The following is a 23143-nucleotide window of genomic DNA, read 5'->3' as shown; positions in this document are numbered from 1 at the left end:
GAGGTCGTTGAGAGAAGTCCCGGTTGAGGTGGCACTGGAGCCGTTGAATACGACAATCAGTTTCGGCTACGAACCCTTAGAGGTTAAAACCCCGTGATGTGGGAGGTAAAAGATCGTGGAGGTGCCCAAGGAGGATTCCGGGGCTGGTTGCATATGTCCGAGGTCTTCGTACTCCTGCAGAAACTCCTTGTAGAGGCGTCCGAACGCCTGATTGGCCGTGCAGCGCCGTTGAATCCGTCGAAGACCTCGAAGAGCCGTCTCGTAAGAGTCCCCGAGGTTAGTCCGAGGTCCCAGGAGAGGGAGTCGCACCACGTAGCGACCGGAGGAGTCTCGAGAATGGGTGCGAGAGAAGTGTGCCTCGCATTCTTGCTCTTCCGGAGTAAGGGCTTGCGAGGGTTTCGAAGGAACCTCTTCTTGAGTCCAAAATTTAGTGAGGAGTTCGTGGAGCTCATGATCAGCTGCTGCATGGAGAGCGACCTTCTCTCCGGGAGGCGATCCGGTGACGAGGGGTCCGAGAATTACCCATCCGAAGATGGTAGCGAGGGCGATTGGTGCGGTCTGGTCAACCTTGACCATTTCCGGCAAGAGGAGCTGGCCGAACACATCGGCTCCCAGAATGATATCGATGGGACCGGGAACGAGGAAGTCCGGATCAGAAAGTTGCAGTCCTTTCCGAGATGAATGAAAGCTCCGAACCGGAGTCCAGGAGCATCCTAACCGGATGCGTCCGGCCATGAGGTGCGACGAGGAGAGCCCTGGAGGTGGCGAGGAGTACCGTTGATTGGAGGAGTGCCGATGGCGGTTGTTCGTCCTGGAGGAGTCTTTCAGAGTGCGGTGGGGAGGCCTCATCCAGATGGTGATCCGCCGAGGAGCCTGGATCTTCCACTGAGGCTTCCTTCGCCGAGGTGTCCACGGCAGCGTGGTGGGCCGTGGCCCGCGGGACAGCCGGAACCGGAGTACCGGAGGGAATCCCAGGCCACCCACTGTCCTTTGGGCGGTCTTCCATAGGGTGAACAGGGATATGGATAAGGGTGTGGTGCTTGTTACCACACGTGCGGCACCGACGTTCGCTGCGGCAGTTCAGAGCACCGTGCCGACCGAGACAGTTATAACAGAGGCGATATTGAACGGCCACCTTGCGGCGTTCCATCACCGGGAGGCCGAGGAAGTCCGGGCAGTCAGTTATATAGTGTCGCTTCCCACACATGTCACACAATCCATCCTTGTAATTAGGAGGGAGCTCGGAGGTGTGAAGAGCCCTGACGGCTGGAGCGGTAGTTGGACGTGAGGGAGTCCGTGCGGAGGCAAGAGGGGGCCTGGAGGCGGCCGGCTGACGTCCTGAGGTGATAGGCGCCTTCGAGGTTGGCGCTTCTTCCCTGGAGAGCTCGAGGTTCTCCCGTGCTCGGGCTCGTCCCATGAGGAACTCCTGGAGGTCCTTCCAGGAGGGATGCGGTATCCAGGCGGCGCACAACGAGGTGAACCAAAATAACGTCCCAATTTTCGAGGGGAACGGCGAGACCCTTGAGGGCCTCCAAGGACTCCATAACCTCGGAGAGGAGACCGTTCAGAGCCTGCGACGAGCGAGGAGGGAGAGGGGTGCTGTTGACCAGCCGGTCCACCTATGCCGAAATGAGGAGCCTCCGATTCTCGTATCGCCGCGTGAGGGTCGCCCAGGCGCGGGAGAAGGCCTCACTGCTCACTGGGATATTGGCCACGAGGCCCGCCGCTTCTCCGGAGAGGCTGGCCTTGAGGTAATACATCTTCTCCACCGGGTCGATGTCCGGGCACTCACCCACCATCGACGAGAAGAGATCCGAGTAGGGCCGCCATTCCTTATAACTTCCCGAAAACGTCGGCAGCTGGATCTTTGGGAGGGAGCGCCGCGCCCCTCCTGAGGAGAGCATGAGGGAGCTCTGGCCGAGGCGATCCGCTTTATAAGGGGAACTCTCCTCCCGTTTTTCCCGTAAGGTGGTGATGATGGACTTGGCGGCGGCGTAGGCTTCGACGGCGGCCACGTATGTCTGCTCCTTAAAGTAGGGGTAGTCCGTGAGGCCCTCAACCTTCGCTTCACAAAGCCGCTCGTGAAGCGTCTCGAATTTTGCGAGGTAGACGTCAAGGAATTCCTCCTTCTGAATTAAAGCGGAGAGGCAATAGTCTTCGTAGGCGCCTTCCCGGGCGGCCTTTGCCATTGATTTGATCACATTGAACCGCGACACTTGCAAGTCGAACTTTCCCTCGAGGTTAGAGGTGGCCATTTTCACTTTTCGACACGAGGGCTCACTCACGTACAACCGTTATCACCGAATCCGGCTCGAAGGACCAGTTTGTTTCGAGGGGAACGAGGGGGGCCGGACACAGAAAATTAAACACAAAAAAAAATGCACGAGGTTGTCGAATTTTTGTCAGTTTATTAAAATGTAGAGTCTCGAGGTAAACAAAAAAAACACAGGAGGTGTGCGGAGGCCGTTACACCGTGCGAGGTTCGCGCGATCACTAAATTGTACAATAATAGGTTTCGGCCAGTCCCACGAGGTATCCACACAATTATTCCGTTTCGAACCGAGGCGACCAACAGGTTTGAGGAGTCCGATGGTCGCAAAACCGTGGCGTCCGTTAGCCCTGTGCGAACACGTGGCGCTGTCGACGAAGCCGGTGAGAAAACCGCCGTTATTCACACAACACCGACTTTTCCGAGGAATCCGTTTTTCAATACACAAGAGGTGTCGAGGAAAGCCAAACTGTATCTACAATAGCACCAATTCTCTTGCAAACCCACAAAACCTTTGAATTCTGTACGGAGCTCTATGTTCGCGTGGTGGTTACAAAAGACAATATGGCTACGCGGAACGCGACGTTCGCACGAGGAATTTACTTCCCGAAAAAGAACGCGAGGCGGCAGCACCTCTCGGACGGGCCCCGCGTAACGAGGAGACCCTTTATACGCGCGTTCACGCAACAAATAAAAATATAATATAAAATAATTATATAAAATAATATATAATATAAGATAATAATAATAACAAGTAATATAATAATAAATATTTGATGCAGTCCTTTGCGTAATAACTAACTGATGCATTAACTGCACATCTGCGATGTGTTAACGAACTGTGAAATGATAAAACTAAACATTTATCTTGCGCTTATATTCGAAGTGCAAAACTTCAGTGAATTAAATTCATTTTTATGTTCTTTTACACGCAGTAGTTATTTTGTCTTTTTAAATATGCTCTCTTAGAATTTACCCTTCCTATATGCTGGCATTGTGATTGAAATTCAAGAATTGTGCTATACCATGAAATTCGAGCGATACACGAGACTGACGCGCCAAGATCACTAGAGAGGGGTACCGGGCGACTCAACGTTTAATGCATTAACGTATATGGAAAGTTTGACGGCTTTTTTCTAGGAGAAGGGTTGATTTCCGGCACATGGTTCCTTTCAGACTTTTTATCCCCTCGATGAGCACTATACGATAAGCCAATAGAAAAGTTTGACCTTGAAATTAGGAGTCAAGGTCAATTTTGCGGTCGCGTTCTTTGACAGATCTCCACCGATCCAGAGGTGTAGAATCACCCCATATAGGTCGTGACATTTAATTTTTTTACACCCTGTACATTGATCTGTGGGAAGGGATCAGTATATTACATTATATCTATTGTAGATATAGTAATAATGATATTGTTACCAAAATTACATTGATCTGTGGGAAGGGATCATTATATTACATTATATCTAATGTAGATATAGTAATAATGATATTGTTATTAAGTGTACATTGGACTGTGGGATTAAATCAGTATATTAAATTTCATCTGATGTAGATATAGTAATAAGGATATTGTTGTTAAATGTATACTACATATCTAATGTAGATATAGTAATAACGGTACTGTTATTATATGTACATTGATCTGTGGGAAGGTATCAGTATATAACATTATATCTATTGTAGATATAGTAATAACGAAACTTTTATTATATGTACATTGATCTGTGGGAAGGTATCAGTATATAACATTATATCTATTGTAGATATAGTAATAACGAAACTTTTATTATATGTACATTGATCTGTGTGAAGGTATCAGTATATTACATTATATCTATAGTAGATATAGTAATAATCATATTGTTACCAAAATTACATTGATCTGTGTGAAGGTATCAGTATATTACATTATATCTATAGTAGATATAGTAATAATGATATTGTTATTAAATGTATATTACATATCTAATATAGATATAGTAATAACGGTACTGTTACTATATGTACATTGATCTGTGGGAAGGTATCAGTATATTACATTATATGTATTGTAGATATAGTAATAACGAAACTGTTATTATATGTACATTGATCTGTGGGAAGGTATCAGTATATTACATTATATCTATTCTAGATATGGTAATAATCATATTGTTACCAAAATTACATTGATCTGTGGGAAGTGATCAGTATATTACATTATATCTATTGAACATATAGTATTAGTGATATTGTTTTTAAATGTACATTGGTCTGTGGGAATAAATCAGTATATTACATTACATCTGATGTAGATATAGTAATAATGATATTGTTATTCGATGTACATTGATCTGTGGGATTAAATCAGTATATTACATTACATCTGATGTAGATATAGTAATAATGATATTGTTATTAAATGTATATTACATATTTAATGTTGATATAGTAATAACGATACTGTTATTATATGTACAATGATCTGTGGGAAGGGATCAGTATATTGCATTATATCTAATGTAGATATAGTAATAACGAAACTGTTATTATATGTACATTGATCTGTGGGAAGGGATCAGTATACTGCATTACATCTGATATAGATATGGTAATAATGGTATTGTTATTAAATGTACATTGGCCAGTGGGATGAAATCAGTATATTAAATTTCATCTGATGTAGATATAGTAATAATGATATTGTTATTAAATGTATATTACATATCTAATGTAGATATAGTAATAACGAAGCTGTTATTATATGTACATTGATCTGTGGGATTAAATCAGTATATTAAATTTCATCTGATGTAGATATAGTAATAATGATATTGTTATTAAATGTATATTACATATCTAATGTAGATATAGTAATAACGACACTGTTATTATATGTACATTGACCTGTGAGAAGGGATCAGTACATTACATTATATCTAATGTTGATATAGTAATAATGATATTGTTACCAAAATTACATCGATTTGTGGGAAGGCATCAGTATATTACACCATATCCAATGTAGATATAGTGTAAATGATACTGTTATTCAATGTACATTGATCTGTGGGAAGGAATCAGTATATTGCAGTAGGTCTAATGTAGATAAAGTAATAACGATACTGTCATTAAGTGTATATTACGTATCTAATGTAGATATAGTATTGACGATAATGTTACAATCTGTGCATTGATCTGTGGGAAGTGATCAGTATATTACATTATATCTAATGAAGATATAGTAATAATGATTTTGTTATTAAATGTACATTGGTCTGTGGGAATAAATCAGTATATTACATTACATCTGATGTAGATATAGTAATAATGATATTGTTATTCAATGTATATTGGTCTGTGGGATTAAATCAGTATATTAAATTTCATCTGAGGTAGATATAGTAATAATGATATTGTTATTAAATGTATATTACATATCTAATGTAGATATATGTTGGGGATAGGATTTGAATAACACCAACTGTCTAATAATGGTGTATATATATATATATTTACTTATATTTAGGTGTATGTTTAATTAGTATTTGATTCGCCGAACAGGTGGTCGCTCTTATCGCTAGATCTAGTAGTAATGGACGGCGGAAACGATTTTGCGTAAGTAAACAAGGATGAACAGGTGGCGATCTCTCGATCGTCACGTGACTGCGTACGCATAACACCATTTCCGCGGCATATACGAACTCGGCATCGCGCAAATACTTAACAATCCCCTACTTTTGCGCGTTCTATGCCTATATTTCTTGTTCAACGGTCGTGAGATAAAGATTTCAGCCCTTTTGTTAGAATATCCGCTGGGTTTTCCTCTGTTGCGACATAATCGATCTTTATCAACCCTTCTTCGACCTTTTCCCTTACGATATGGTAGGCAATGTCTATGTGTTTGGTTTTGGCTTTCTCCACCCTGTTCTTAGAATAGTCTATGGCGGCTCGATTGTCGGAGTAGATTTCAATACCTCCTGGAATTATAAATTCTGATAATTGTAATTCGTCTAGTAGCATGCTTACCCAAATCGCCTCCTTAACACCTCGAGACAACGATATGTATTCGGCTTCCATTGTAGAAGTTGCTATGCATCTCTGTTTCGAAGAGTACCATTGCACGGTATTATTTCCTATCTTCATAGCCATCCCTGAGTAAGAGTGTCTGTCGTCGACATCACCTGCCCAGTCTGCGTCGCAGTATATTCTTATAGAGGGTTTCTCATTTGCTACGTAGGCCAATCTGTAACCCTTTGTTTTGCGTAAGTACCGTAACACATGTTTCGCTTGGTGCCAGTGTATTTCTCCTGGGTCGCTGTTGAACTGTGATAATTTCGTTATGGCGTATATCAGATCGGGTCTTGTATGCAGTGCTAAGTACATTAACGACCCGATTAGGTTTCTGTATGGCACCCTTGACATTCTTTTTCTCGCCTCCTCTGATTTGGGACTGTCTCGTTTTGAAACTTTTGTCCCCGGGTCCAGTGGAGTTGCCGCGCCACGACACTCTGTCATATTGTACTCCTTTAGGATGTTCTCTACATACGCTCTTTGTGACAAGTATATGGCTCCGTTCTCGTGACGATCCACTTTCACCCCTAGGGCATAGTTTATTTCGCCTAGGTCCTTTGCTTCGTAGGTCTGGCAGATACGCTCGGCTAAAGCCGTAATTGAGACTTGATCTCTGGAAAAAACAAAAATATCATCGACATATATTATTACGACCGTCCAACAACCATTTACGTATACACAGCTCGAGGATTTTAGTCGTCTAAACTCTTGCTTTGTTAGGAAATCGTCTAACTCCTTGTTCCAATTCCTGCCAGACTGTTTCAGCCCGTAAATCGGCTTGAGTAGTTTGGCCACTTGTCCTTCTTCATGTATATCTCCTCTTCCAGTTGTCCGTAGAGATAGGCACATTTTATGTCTAAATGTCTTGTATACCACTGGAAATCTACTGTTATTGCTAGCATCAGTCTGATTACTGAGAAGCTGGCTACTGGAGAGAACGTTTGATCGTAGTCCATCCCTTTCTTTTGAGAGAATCCTTGCGCTACTAATCTTGCCTTATATCTGGACACTTCCCCGCTCGCGTCCTTTTTTAGGTTAAATACCCACTTACATCCGATACATTTTCGTCCTTCGGGTAATTTCGTGACTTCCCACGTGTTTCTGTCTGATAGGCTGTCTAATTCTTCTTTGATCGCATTTTCCCACTGCGTCGCTTGTGGTGATGCTAATGCCTCTTCAACACTTTGCGGTTCTATAATTTCTAAGAAATTTGCTTCTACATCGCTTCCCATTGTTGAACTGCCGTCTTCCTCATAGTCTAGGACTTGACCTTTTGGCTTTCCCTTACACCCATACGGGTTTCGCACAACCCTCTTCGGTCTACCGGAAGATCTTGGGGCCGATTGGAGTTTTGGTGCCCCTACTATCTCGGAATCCGATTGATTCCTTGATCCATATCTTGTACGCCCCTTTTGACTAAGGACCTCTTCATTACGTGGCGCAGTTGTTTCAGGTTCATCTAAGGTATCGGCTTCTGATTCGTTATCATCCGACCACCCAGCATATCTACAAGTTTCATTGCTCTTTCCACAGATCCACTCATACCCTATTTTATCCTCTGCAAATTTAACGTGTTTTGTGATCATTATATCGTTCGTTTTGGGACACCACAACCGGTACCCTTTCGTTTGGGTTGCGTAGCCAACAAATACGCATTCCATTGCTCGGTCGTCTAACTTCTTTCTCCGCTGTTCTGGTAAACGAGCGTAGGCTAAACATCCATATGCCTTTAGGTGTCGAACGCTCGGTGTGCATTCAGTCCATATAGCTATTGGTACTTCATCGTTGATAGCGGCGTGGCAAACACGATTCTTTATGTAGGCTGCAGTCGTCACAGCTTCTGCCCAGAACCTTTGCGGCAAATGAGCTGATTTGAGCATTGCTCTTGTTAAATCTAGAAGCGTTCGATTGATTCTTTCCGCTACTCCATTCATTTGCGGTGTATCTACATTTGACCTTTCGTGTTTGATCCCTAAAGTCTTGAAGTATGTGTCTAATTCCTTATTGCAGAATTCTAGACCATTGTCTGTACGGAATCTTTTTATTTTCTTACCCTTCTCGCGCTCAACTCTGGCGATGTAGTCTTTGATGCAGTTCTTTGCCTCGTCCTTCGATTTAATGCACACAACTTTGGTGTATCTAGAGAAATCATCTGTGAATGTTATGAAATATCTGTTACCGCCGATCGAATCATTCGGTATAGGGCCGCATACGTCGGAGTGAACTAACTCGCATATTCCTTTTGTTTGTTTAAAGTTTAGTTTCTTACTGGCAACTCTCGTTGCCTTGCTTACACTGCATGCGTCGCATGTGTATTTGTTCGTTTTAGTATTGTCTAGCCCGGTTACGCGGTTCGTTTCCATTAATTTCTTAATTATGTCGTTACTCACGTGACAGAAGCGTTGATGCCATATTTGGTCCGTTTCTATGCTTGCTGCGTGCGATTCCATTGGTAAGTTTGCGTTTGTACTTACTTCCGCCCTGACTATATACAGGTCGTTCCTCCTGTATGCTACGCCAACAATATCTTTGGTTCTGGTATTTCGTATTTTTATGACGCCATCTTTTATCAGCAGCTCCTTTCCCTTTTGTTCGATTTGAGACACCGACATGAGGTTTCTTCGTACGTTAGGTACATAGTACACATTGTACAATATAACGGTCTTCCGTCTGTTGCCTACAATCATATTTACAATTATATCTCCTATACCTTGCGCTCTTAGGGTCGTACTCCCCCCCTTTTCAGGATCAGCTGCCGTGTTAACCACTTCGGTATCGATGGATCTGAACTTTACAAACCAATCGCGTCTTTTACATACGTGGTGCGTACACCCGCTGTCTAAGAGCCATGAGTCGTCTAAATCTACATTGTTCAAACTTACCAGGAATGCATCGTAATTTCTTTTGTGTCTTATTTCGGGTCCTCTTTTACCTCTGTTTACTCTCATACGGCAATCCCTTGCCATGTGCCCGATTTTGTTGCAATTATAACACGTCCTTGGTTGCCTGGCGTCGTCACTCGGTGTCTTAGGCCCTTTCCTCTCAGTTCTCTTACTTACATGCAGAGCTTCCTTGGGGTGTTCCATCGTTTTTTCCGACCTGGACATCCTCCTCTCATATTCTTCTAGTAGGACCCGTTTAACCTCTGCCGAAGTGAATTTTTCATCTGGAAGACTAGCTAAAGCCATATTTAGATTTTCGTAGCTATCTGGGAGTCCCGCTAGCATCGTGTATGCAAGGTCCTCATCTTTGACCTCTGATCCAGCCTCCCTTAGGTTTCTCGCATTTATTTTAACCCTAGATACATAAGCGGACATACCTTCATCGTCTTTCATCTTTAAATGATAAAATTCCTTTTTTAGTTGCATGATACGGACTCTAGACTTAGGCTGATGAATTTGTTTTAACGTTTCCCATGCCTCAAACGCGTTGGCGCAATCCTCTATATGAACTTGTTGGTCTGCTTCGATATGCAGGCCGATAGCCGCGAACGCTTTATTTTCATTAGTTTGATGGTTTCTTACCTCCGTTTCTGTAGCATTTTCGGGGGGTACTTTTTTCGTCAGCACGTGGTCGAGCAGGCCTTTTCCTCTGAGATACCAGCACATTTCTGTTTTCCAGTTCTGGTAATTTGAATCTGTCAGCTTGGTAATTTGAAATTCACCCTTTAATTCGCTCATTTTTGCGCACTTGTAGCACTCTTAGTCTAATAGGAAGTTCACGTTTTACTATGTGCGAGGCGCACACTCGCTTTCAATGATCACTTTATTTCAATTTTTCACTTTATTTTCGTAATCTGGGCCCATAACCAGTGTTGGGGATAGGATTTGAATAACACCAACTGTCTAATAATGGTGTATATATATATATATTTACTTATACTTAGGTATATGTTTAATTAGTGTTTGATTCGCCGAACACGTGGTCGCTCTTATCGCTAGATCTAGTAGTAATGGACGGCGGAAACGATTTTGCGTAGGTAAACAAGGATGAACAGGTGGCGATCTCTCGATCGTCACGTGACTGCGTACGCATAACACCATTTCCGCGGCATATACGAACTCGGCATCGCGCAAATACTTAACAATATAGTAATAACGAAACTGTTATTATATGTACATTGATCTGTGGGATGGGATCAGTATATTACATAATATCTAATGAAGATATAGTAATAGTGATATTGTTATTAAATGTACATTGGTCTGTGGGAATGAATCAGTATATTACATTACATCTAATGTAGATATAGTAATAATGATATTGTTATTAAATGTATATTACATACCTAACGTAGATATAGTAATGACGATACTGCCATTATATGTACATTGATCGGTGGGAAGGGATCATTATATTACATTATATCTAATGTAGATATAGTAATAATGATATTGTTATTAAATGTACATTGGTCTGTGGAAATAAAACAGTATATTACATTACATCTGATGTGGATATAGTAATAATGATATTGTTATTAAATGTATATTACATATCTAATGTAGATATAGTAATAACGAAACTGTTATTATATGTACATTGATCTGTGAGAAGGGATCAGTATATTACATTATATCTAATGTTGATATAGTAATAATGATATTGTTACCAAAATTACATCGATTTGTGGGAAGGCATCAGTATATTACACCATATCCAATGTAGATATAGTGTAAATGATACTGTTATTCAATGTACATTGATCTGTGGGAAGGAATCAGTATATTGCAGTAGATCTAATGTAGATACAGTAATAACTATACCGTTATTAAGAGTTTATTACATATCCAATGTAGATATAGTAATGACGATAATGTTACAATCTGTGCATTGATCTGTGGGAAGTGGTCAGTATATTACATTATATCTAATGAGGATATAGTAATAATGACATTGTTGTTAAATGTACATACGTCTGTGGGATTAAATCAGTATATTACATTACATCTGATGTAGATATAGTAATAATGATATTGTTATTGAATGTATATTACATATCTAATGTAGATATAGTAATAACGATACTGCCATTATATGTACATTGATCGGTGGGAAGGGATAATTATATTACAATATATCTAATGTAGATATAGTAATAATGATATTGCTATTAAATGTACATTGGTCTGTGGGATTAAATCAGTATGTTAAATTTCATCTGATGTAGATATAGTAATAATGATATTGTTATTAAATGTATATTACATATCTAATGTAGATATAGTAATAACGATAGTGTTATTATACGTACATTGATCTGTGGGAAGGTATCAGTATATTACACTATATCTAATGTAGATATAGCAATAATGATATTGTTATTAAATGTACATTGGTCTGTGGGATTAAATCAGTATGTTAAATTTCATCTGATGTAGATATAGTAATAATGATATTGTTATTAAATGTATATTACATATTTAATGTAGATATAGTAATAACGATACTGTTATTATATGTACATTGATCTGTGGGAAGGGATCAGTATATTACATTATATTCAATGTAGATATAGTATAAATGATACTGGTATTCAATGTACATTGATCTGTGGGGAGGAATCAGTATATTGCAGTAGATCTAATGTAGATATAGTAATAACGATACTGTTATTAAGTGTTTATTACGTCTCTAATGCAGATATAGTAATGACGATATTGTTACAATCTTGCATTGATCTGTGGGAAGTGATCAGTATATTACATTATATCTAATGAAGATATAGTAATAATGATATTGTTATTGAATGTACATTGGTCTGTGGGATTAAATCAGTATATTAAATTACCTCTGATGTAGATATAGTAATAATGATATTGTTATTAAATGTATATTACATATCTAATGTAGATATGTTAATAACGATACTGTTATTCTATGTATATTGATGTGTGGGAAGGTATCAGTATATTACATTATATCTATTGTAGATATAGTATTAACGATACTGCCATTATAGGTACATTGATCGGTGGGAAGGGATCATTCTATTACATTATATCGAATGTAGATATAGTAATAATGATATTGTTATTAAATGTACATTGATCTGTGGGATTAAATCATTATATTACATTATATCTAATGCAGATATAGTAATAATGATATTGTTATTAAATGTACATTGGTCTGTGGGATTAAATCAGTATATTAAATTTCATCTGATGTAGATATAGTAATAATGATATTGTTATTAAATGTATATTACATATCTAATGTAGATATAGTACTAACGGTACTGTTATTATATGTACATTGATCTGTGGGAAGGTATCAGTATATTACATTATATCTATTGTAGATATAGTAATAACGAAACTGTTATTAAGTATTTATTACATATCTAATGTAGATATAGTAATGACGATAATGTTACAATCTGTGCACTGATCTGTGGGAAGTGATCAGTATATTACATTATATCTAATGAGGATATAGTAATAATGATATTGTTATTAAATGTACATTGGTCTGTGGGATTAAATCAGTATATTAAATTACATCTGATGCAGATATAGTAATAATGATATTGTTATTAAATGAATATTACATATCTAATGTAGATATAGAAATAACGATACTGCCATTTTATGTACATTGATCGGTGGGATGTGATCATTATATTACATTATATCTAAAGTAGATATAGTAATAATGATATTGTTATTAAATGTACATTGATCTGTGGGATTAAATCAGTGTATTACATTTCATCTGATGTAGATATAGTAATAATGATATTGTTATTAAATGTATATTACATATGTAATGTACATAAAGTAATAACGATAGTGTTATTATATGTATATTGATCTGTGGGAAGCTATCAGTATATTACATTATATCTATTGTAGATATAGTGCTAATGATGTTGTTACCAAAATTACATTGATCTGTCGGGAGGCATCAGTATATTACATTATATCCAATGTAGATATAGTATAAATGATACTGTTATTCAATATACATTGATCTGTGTGAAGGAATCAGTATATTGCCGGAGATCTAATGCAGATATAGTAATAACGATACTGCCATTATATATACATTGATCGGTGGGAAGGGATCATTATATTACATCATATCCAATGTCGATATAGTATAAGTGATACCGTTATTAAATGTATCTACAATAGATATAATGTAATATACTGATCCCTTCCCACATATCAATGTACATATAATAACAGTATCGTTATTACTATATCTACATTAGATATGTAATATACATTTAATAACAATATCATTATTACTATATCTACATCAGATGTAATCTAATATACTGATTTAATCCCACAGACCAATGTACATTTAATAACAATATCATTATTACTATATCTACATCAGATGTAATTTAATATACTGATTTAATCCCACAGATCAATGTCCATATAATAACAGTTTCGTTATTATTATATCTACATTAGATATATTGTAATATACTGATACCTTCCCACAGATCAATTTACATATAATAACAGTATCGTTATTACTATATCTACATTAGATATGTAATATACATTTAATAACAATATCATTATTAATATGTCTACATCAGATTTAATGTAATATACTGATTTATTCCCACAGACCAATCTACATTTAATAACAGTATCATTATTATTATATCTACATTGGATACAATGTAATATACTGATACCTTCCCACAGATCAATGTACATTGAGTAACAGTATCATTTATACTATATCTACATCAGATGTAATTTAATATACTGATTAATCCCACAGATCAATGTACATATAATAACAGTTTCGTTATTACTATATCTACATTAGATATAATGTAATATACTGATACCTTCCCACAGATCAATGTACATATAATAGCAGTTTCGTTATTACTATATCTACAGTAGATATAATGTAATATACTGATATCTTCCCACAGATCAATATACATATAATAACAGTATCGTTATTACTATATCTACATTAGATATGTAATATACATTTAATAGCAATATCATTATTAATATGTCTACATCAGATTTAATGTAATATACTGATTTATTCCCACAGACCAATCTACATTTAATAACAATATCATTATTATTATATCTACATTGGATACAATGTAATATACTGATACCTTCCCACAGATCAATGTACATTGAGTAACAGTGTCATTAATACTATATCTACATTGGATATAATGTAATATACTGATGCCTTCCCACAGATCAATGTAATTTTGGTAACAACATCATTATTACTATATCTACATTAGATATAATGTAATATACTGATCCCTACCCACAGATCAATGTACATATAATAGCAGTTTCGTTATTACTATATCTACAATAGATATAACGTAATATACTGATACCTTCCCACAGATCAATATACATAGAATAACAGTATCGTTATTACTATATCTACATTAGATATGTAATATACATTTAATAACAATATCATTATTACTATATCTACATCAGATGAAATCTAATATACTGATTTAATCCCACAGACCAATGTACATTTAATAACAATATCATTATTACTATATCTTCATCAGATGTAATTTAATATACTGATTTAATCCCACAGATCAATGTCCATATAATAACAGTTTCGTTATTATTATATCTACATTAGATATAATATAATATACTGATACCTTCCACAGATCAATTACATATAATAACAGTATCGTTATTACTATATCTACATTAGATATGTAATATACATTTAATAACAATATCATTATTAATCTCTACATCAGATTTAATGTAATATACTGATTTATTCCCACAGACCAATCTACATTTAATAACAATATCATTATTATTATATCTACATTGGATACAATGTAATATACTCATACCTTCCCACAGATCAATGTACATTGAGTAACAGTATCATTTATACTATATCTACATCAGATGTAATTTAATATACTGATTTAATCCCACAGATCAATGTACATATACTAACAGTTTCGTTATTACTATATCTACATTAGATATAATGTAATATACTGATACCTTCCCACAGATCAATGTACATATAATAGCAGTTTCGTTATTACTATATCTACAATAGATATAATGTAATATACTGATATCTTCCCACAGATCAATATACATATAATAACAGTATCGTTATTACTATATCTACATTAGATATGTAATATACATTTAATAACAATATCATTATTACTATATCTACATTAGATATAATGTAATATAATGATCCCTTCCCACCGATCAATGTACATATAATGGCAATATCCTTATTACTATATCTGCATTAGATCTGCTGCAATATACTGATTCCTTCCCACAGACCAATGTACATTTAATAACAATATCATTATTACTATATCTACATCAGATGTAATTTAATATACTGATTTAATCCCACTGATCAATGTACATATAATAACAATATCGTTATTATTATATCTACATTAGAAATAATGTAATATACTGATACCTTCCCACAGATCAATTTACACATAATAACAGTATCGTTATTACTATATCTACATTAGATATGTAATATACATTTAATAACAATATCATTATTACTATATCTACGTCAGATGTAAGTTAATATACTGATTTCCATCCTCACAGATCAATGTACATTTTTAATAACAATATCATTGATTACTATTATCTACATTAGATATAATGTAATATATGATTAATCCCACAGAACCAATATTACATTAATAACAATATCATTATTACTATACTACATCAGATGAAAGTAAATTACTGATTTAATCCCCCAGATCAATTGTAAGTATAATAACAGTTTCGTAATTACTATATCGAAATTAGTATGTAATATACATTTAACAACAATATCATTAGTACTATATCTACGTACAGAGTAATTTAATATACTGATTAATCTCACAGATCATTGTACCTTTAATAACAATATCATTATTACTCTATCTACATTAGATATAATGTAAGATAGTGATTAATCCCACAGACAATATTACATTTAATAAAATATCATATTTACTATATCTACATCAGATGTAATTTAATATAATGATTATCCCACAGATCGATGTACATATAATAAGAGTATTGTTAATTACTATATCTACATTAGATATGTAATATACATTTAATAACAATATCATTATTACTATATCTACATCAGATGAAATTTAATATACTGATTTATTCCCACAGACCAATGTACATTTAATAACAATATCATTATTACTGTATCTACATTAGATATAATGTAATATAATGATCCCTTCCCACCGATCAATGTACATATAATAGCAGTTTCGTTATTACTATATCTACATCAGATGTAATTTAATATACTGATTTAATCCCACAGATCAATGTACATATAATAACAGTTTCGTTATTACTATATCTACATTAGATATGTAATATACATTTGATAACAATATCATTATTACTATATCTACGTCAGATGTAATTTAATATACTGATTTAATCTCACAGATCAATGTACATTTAATAACAATATCATTATTAATATATCTACATCAGATGAAATTTAATATACTGATTTATTCCCACAGACCAATGTACATTTAATAACAATATCAGTATTACTATATCTACATTGGATACAATGTAATATACTGATACCTTCGCACAGATCAATGTACAGATAATAGCAGTTTCGTTATTACTATATCAACAATAGATATAATGCAATATACTGACACCTTCCCACAGATCAATATGCATATAATAACAGTATCGTTATTACTATATCTACATTAGATATGTAATATACATTTAATAACAATATCATTACTACTCTATCTACATTAGATATAATGTAATATAATGATCCCTTCCCACCGATCAATGTACATATAATGGCAATATCCTCATTACTATATCTGCATTAGATCTGCTGCAATATACTGATTCCTTCCCACAGATCAATGTACATTGAGTAACAGTATCATTTATACTATATCTACATTGGATATAATGTAATATACTGATGTCTTCCCACAGATCAATGTAATTTTGGTAACAATATCATTATTACTATATCTACCTTAGATATAATGATATATGCTGATACCTACCCACATATCAATGTACATATAATAGCAGTTTCGTTATGACTATATCTACAATAGATATAATGTAATATACTGATACCTTCCCACAGATCAATGTACATTGAGTAACAGTATCATTTATACTATATCTACATCAGATGTAATTTAATATACTGATTTAATCCCACAGATCAATGTACATATAATAACAGTTTCGTTATTACTATATCTACATTAGATATAATGTAAAATACTGATATCTTCCCACAGATCAATATACATATAATAACAGTATCGTTATTACTATATCTACATTAGATATGTAATATACATTTAATAACAATATCATTATTACTATATCTACATTAGATATAATGTAATATAATGATCCCTTCCCACCGATCAATGTGCATATAATGGCAATATCCTTATTACTATATCTGCATTAGATCTGCTGCAATATACTGATTCCTTCCCACAGACCAATGTACATTTAATAACAATATCATTATTACTATATCTACATCAGATGTAATTTAATATACTGATTTAATCCCACAGATCAATGTCCATATAATAACAGTTTCGTTATTATTATATCTACATTAGATATAATGTAATATACTGATTTAATCCCACAGATCAATGTACGTATAATAACAGTTTCGTTATTACTATATCTACATTAGATATGTAATATACATTTAATAACAATATCATTATTACTATATCTACATCAGATGAAATTTAATATACTGATTTATTCCCACAGACCAATGTACATCTAATAACAATATCATTATTACTGTATCTACATTAGATATAATGTAATATAATGATCCCTTCCCACCGATCAATGTACATATAATGGCAGTATCGTTATTACTATATCTACATTAGATATAATGTAATATACTGATACCTTCCCACAGATCAATGTACATATAATAACAGTATCGCAATTACTATATCTACATTAGGTATGTAAGATACATTTAATAACAATATCATTATTACTATATCTACATTAGATATAATGTAATATAGTGATCCCTTCCCACCGATGAATGTACATTGAGTAACAGTATCATTTATACTATATCTACATCAGATGAAATTTAATATACTGATTTAATCCCACAGATCAATGTACATATAATAACAGTTTCGTTATTACTATATCTACAATAGATATAATGTAATATACTGATACCTTCCCACAGATCAATATACATATAATAACAGTATCGTTATTACTATATCTACATTAGATATAATGTAATATACTGATACCTTCCCACAGATCAATGTACATATAATAACAGTATCGTTATTACTATATCTACATTAGATATAATGTAATATAATTATCCCTTCCTACCGATCAATGTACATATAATGGCAATATCCTTATTACTATATCTGCATTAGATCTGCTGCAATATACTGATTCCTTCCCACAGATCAATGTACATTGAGTAACAGTATCATTTATACTATATCTACATTGGATATAATGTAATATACTGATGCCTTCCCACAGATCAATGTAATTTTGGTAATAACATCATTATTACTATATCTACATTAGATATAATGTAATAGACTGATCCCTACCCACAGATCCATGTACATATAATAACAGTTTCGTTATTACTATATCTACATTAGATATAATGTAATATTCTGATATCTTCCCACAGATCAATTTACATATAATAACAGTATCGTTATTGCTATATCTACATTAGATATGTAATATACATTTAATAACAATATCATTATTAATATATCTACATCAGATGTAATGTAATATACTGATTTATTCCCACAGACCAATGTACATTTAATAACAATATCATTATTACTATATCTACATTGGATACAATGTAATATACTGATACCTTCCCACAGATCAATGTACATTGAGTAACAGTATCATTTATACTATATCTACATCAGATGAAATTTAATATACTGATTTAATCCCACAGATCAATGTACATATAATAACAGTTTCGTTATTACTATATCTACATTAGATATGTAATATACATTTAACAACAATATCATTATTACTATATCTACATCAGATGAAATTTAATATACTGATTTATTCCCACAGACCAATGTACATTTAATAACAATATCATTATTACTATATCTACATTGGATACAATGTAATATATTGATACCTTCCCACAGATCAATGCACATATAATAACAGTATCGTTATTACTATATCTACATTAGATATGTAATATTCATTTAATAACAATATCATTATTACTATATCTACATTAGATATAATGTAATATAATGATCCCTTCCCACCGATGAATGTACATATAATGGCAGTATCGTTATTACTATATCTGAATTAGATCTCCTGCAATATACTGATCCCTTCCCACAGATCAATGTACATTGAATAACAGTATCATTTATACTATATCGACATTGGATATAATGTAATATACTGCTGCCTTCCCACAGATCAATGTAATTTTGGTAACAATATCATTATTACTATATCTACATTAGATATAATGACATATACTGATACCTTCCCACAGATCAATGTACATACAATAACAGTATCGTTATTACTATATCTACATTAGATATGTAATATACATCTAATAACAATATCATTATTAATATATCTACATCAGATGTAATGTAATATACTGATTTATTCCCACAGACCAACGTACATTTAATAACAATATCATTATTACTATATCTACATTGGATACAATGTAATATACTGATCCCTTCCCACAGATCAATGTACATATAATAACAGTATCGCAATTACTATATCTACATTAGGTATGTAAGATACATTTAATAACAATATCATTATTACTATATCTACATTAGATATAATGTAATATAGTGATCCCTTCCCACCGATGAATGTACATATAATGGCAGTATCGTTATCACTATATCTGAATTAGATCTCCTGCAATATACTGATCCCTTCCCACAGATCAATGTACATATAATAACAGTATCGTTATTACTATATCTACATTAGATATAATGTAATATACTGATACCTTCCCACAGATCAATGTACATGGAATAACAGTATCGTTATTACTATATCTACATTAGATATGTAATATACATTTAATAACAATATCATTATTACTATATCTACATCAGATGAAATTTAATATACTGATTTAATCCCACAGACCAATGTACATTTAATAACAATATCATTGTTACTATATCTACATCAGATGTAATTTAATATACTGATTTAATCCCACAGATCAATGTCCATATAATAACAGTTTCGTTATTATTATATCTACATTAGATATAATGTAATATACTGATACCTTCCCACAGATCAATGTACATATAATAACAGTATCGTTATTACTATATCAACCTTAGATATGTAATATACATTTAATAACAATATCATTATTACTATATCTACATCAGATGAAAGTTAATATACTGATTTATTCCCACAGACCAATGTACATTAATAACAATATCATTATTACTATATCTACATTGGATACAATGTAATATACTGATACCTTCCCACAGATCAATGTACATATAATAACAGTATCATTTCTACTATATCGACATTGGATATAATGTAATATACTGATATCTTCCCACAGATCAATGTAATTTTGGTAACAATATCATTATTACTATATCTACCTTGGATATAATGATATATACTGATACCTACCCACAGATCAATGTACATATAATAACAGTTTCGTTATTACTATATCTACAATAGATATAATGTAATATACTGATCCCTTCCCACAGATCTATGTACATATAATAACAGTATCGTTATTACTATATCTACATTAGATATAATGTAATATACTGATACCTTCCCACAGATCAATGTACATATAATAACAGTATCGTTATTACTATATCAACATTAGATATGTGATATGCATTTAATAACAATATCATTATTACTATATCTACATCAGATGAAAGTTAATATACTGATTTATTCCCACAGACCAATGTACATTAATAAAAATATCATTATTACTATATCTACATTGGATACAATGTAATATACTGATACCTTCCCACAGATCAATGTACATATAATAACAGTATCGTTATTACTATATCTACATTAGATATAATGTAATATACTGATACCTTCCCACAGATCTATGTACATATAATAACAGTATCGCAATTACTATATCTACATTAGATATGTAAGATACATTTAATAACAATATCATTATTACTATATCTACATTAGATATAATGTAATATAATGATACCTTCCCACCGATGAATGTACATATAATGGCAATATCGTTATCGCTATATCTGAATTACATCTCCTGCAATATACTGATCCCTTCCCACAGATCAATGTACATTGAATAACAGTATCATTTATACTATATCGACATTGGATATAATGTAATATACTGATGCCTTCCCACAGATCAATGTAATTTTGGTAACAATATCATTATTACTATATCTACCTTAGATATAATGATATATACTGATCCCTACCCACAGATCAATGTACATATAATAACAGTTTCGTTATTACTATATCTACATTAGATATGTAATATACATTTAACAACAATATCATTATTACTATATCTACATCAGATGAAATTTAATATACTGATTTATTCCCACAGACCAATGTACATTTAATAACAATATCATTATTACTATATCTACATTGGATACAATGTAATATATTGATACCTTCCCACAGATCAATGCACATATAATAACAGTATCGTTTTTACTATATCTACATTAGATATGTAATATTCATTTAATAACAATATCATTATTACTATATCTACATTAGATATAATGTAATATAATGATCCCTTCCCACCGATGAATGTACATATAGTGGCAGTATCGTTATTACTATATCTGAATTAGATCTCCTGCAATATACTGATCCCTTCCCACAGATCAATGTACATTGAATAACAGTATCATTTATACTATATCGACATTGGATATAATGTAATATACTGCTGCCTTCCCACAGATCAATGTAATTTTGGTAACAATATCATTATTACTATATCGACAATAGATATAATGTAATATACTGATACCTTCCCACAGATCAATGTACATACAATAACAATATCATTATTACTATATCTACATTAGATATAATGTAATATAATGATCCCTTCCCACCGATCAATGTACATATAATGGCAGTATCCTTATCACTATATCTACATTAGATATGTAATATACATTTAATAACAATATCATTATTACTATATCTACATCAGATGAAATTTAATATACTGATGTAATCCCACAGACCAATGTACATTTAATAACAATATCATTATTACTATATCTACATCAGATATAATGTAATATAATGATCCCTTCCCACCGATGAATGTACATATAATGGCAGTATCGTTATTACTATATCTGAATTAGATCTCCTGGAATATACTGATCCCTTCCCACAGATCAATGTACATTGAATAACCGTTTCGTAGTTACTATATCTACAATAGATATAATGTAATATACTGCTGCCTTCCCACAGATCAATGTAATTTTGGTAACAATATCATTATTACTATATCTACATTAGATATAATGACATATACTGATACCTTCCCACAGATCAATGTACATACAATAACAGTATCGTTATTACTATATCTACATTAGATATGTAATATACATCTAATAACAATATCATTATTAATATA

The 23143-nt window shown here is 33.6% G+C and overlaps 1 protein-coding gene across 1 annotated transcript; it reads right to left on the bottom strand.

Annotated features, from left to right (window-relative positions):
• Positions 1-6019: 6019 nt before the first annotated feature.
• On the bottom strand, positions 6020-6769 carry LOC123988936 (secreted RxLR effector protein 161-like). The gene has a single exon (XM_046289695.1). The coding sequence runs from the start codon at positions 6767-6769 to the stop codon at positions 6020-6022; it is 750 nt and encodes a 249-aa protein (XP_046145651.1).
• Positions 6770-23143: the final 16374 nt, after the last annotated feature.

The sequence above is a fragment of the Osmia bicornis genome, unplaced genomic scaffold, assembly GCF_907164935.1.
Source record: "Osmia bicornis bicornis unplaced genomic scaffold, iOsmBic2.1, whole genome shotgun sequence".
NCBI classification, from domain to species: Eukaryota; Metazoa; Arthropoda; class Insecta; order Hymenoptera; family Megachilidae; genus Osmia; species Osmia bicornis.
Note: the sequence above shows the minus strand (reverse complement) of the source record. Positions and strands in the feature narration are given on the sequence as shown.

Excerpts from the sequence above, each read along its gene's own strand:
- LOC123988936 (XM_046289695.1), bottom strand. The coding sequence starts at position 6,769 with ATGACAGAGTGTCGTGGCGCGGCAACTCCACTGGACCCGGGGACAAAA.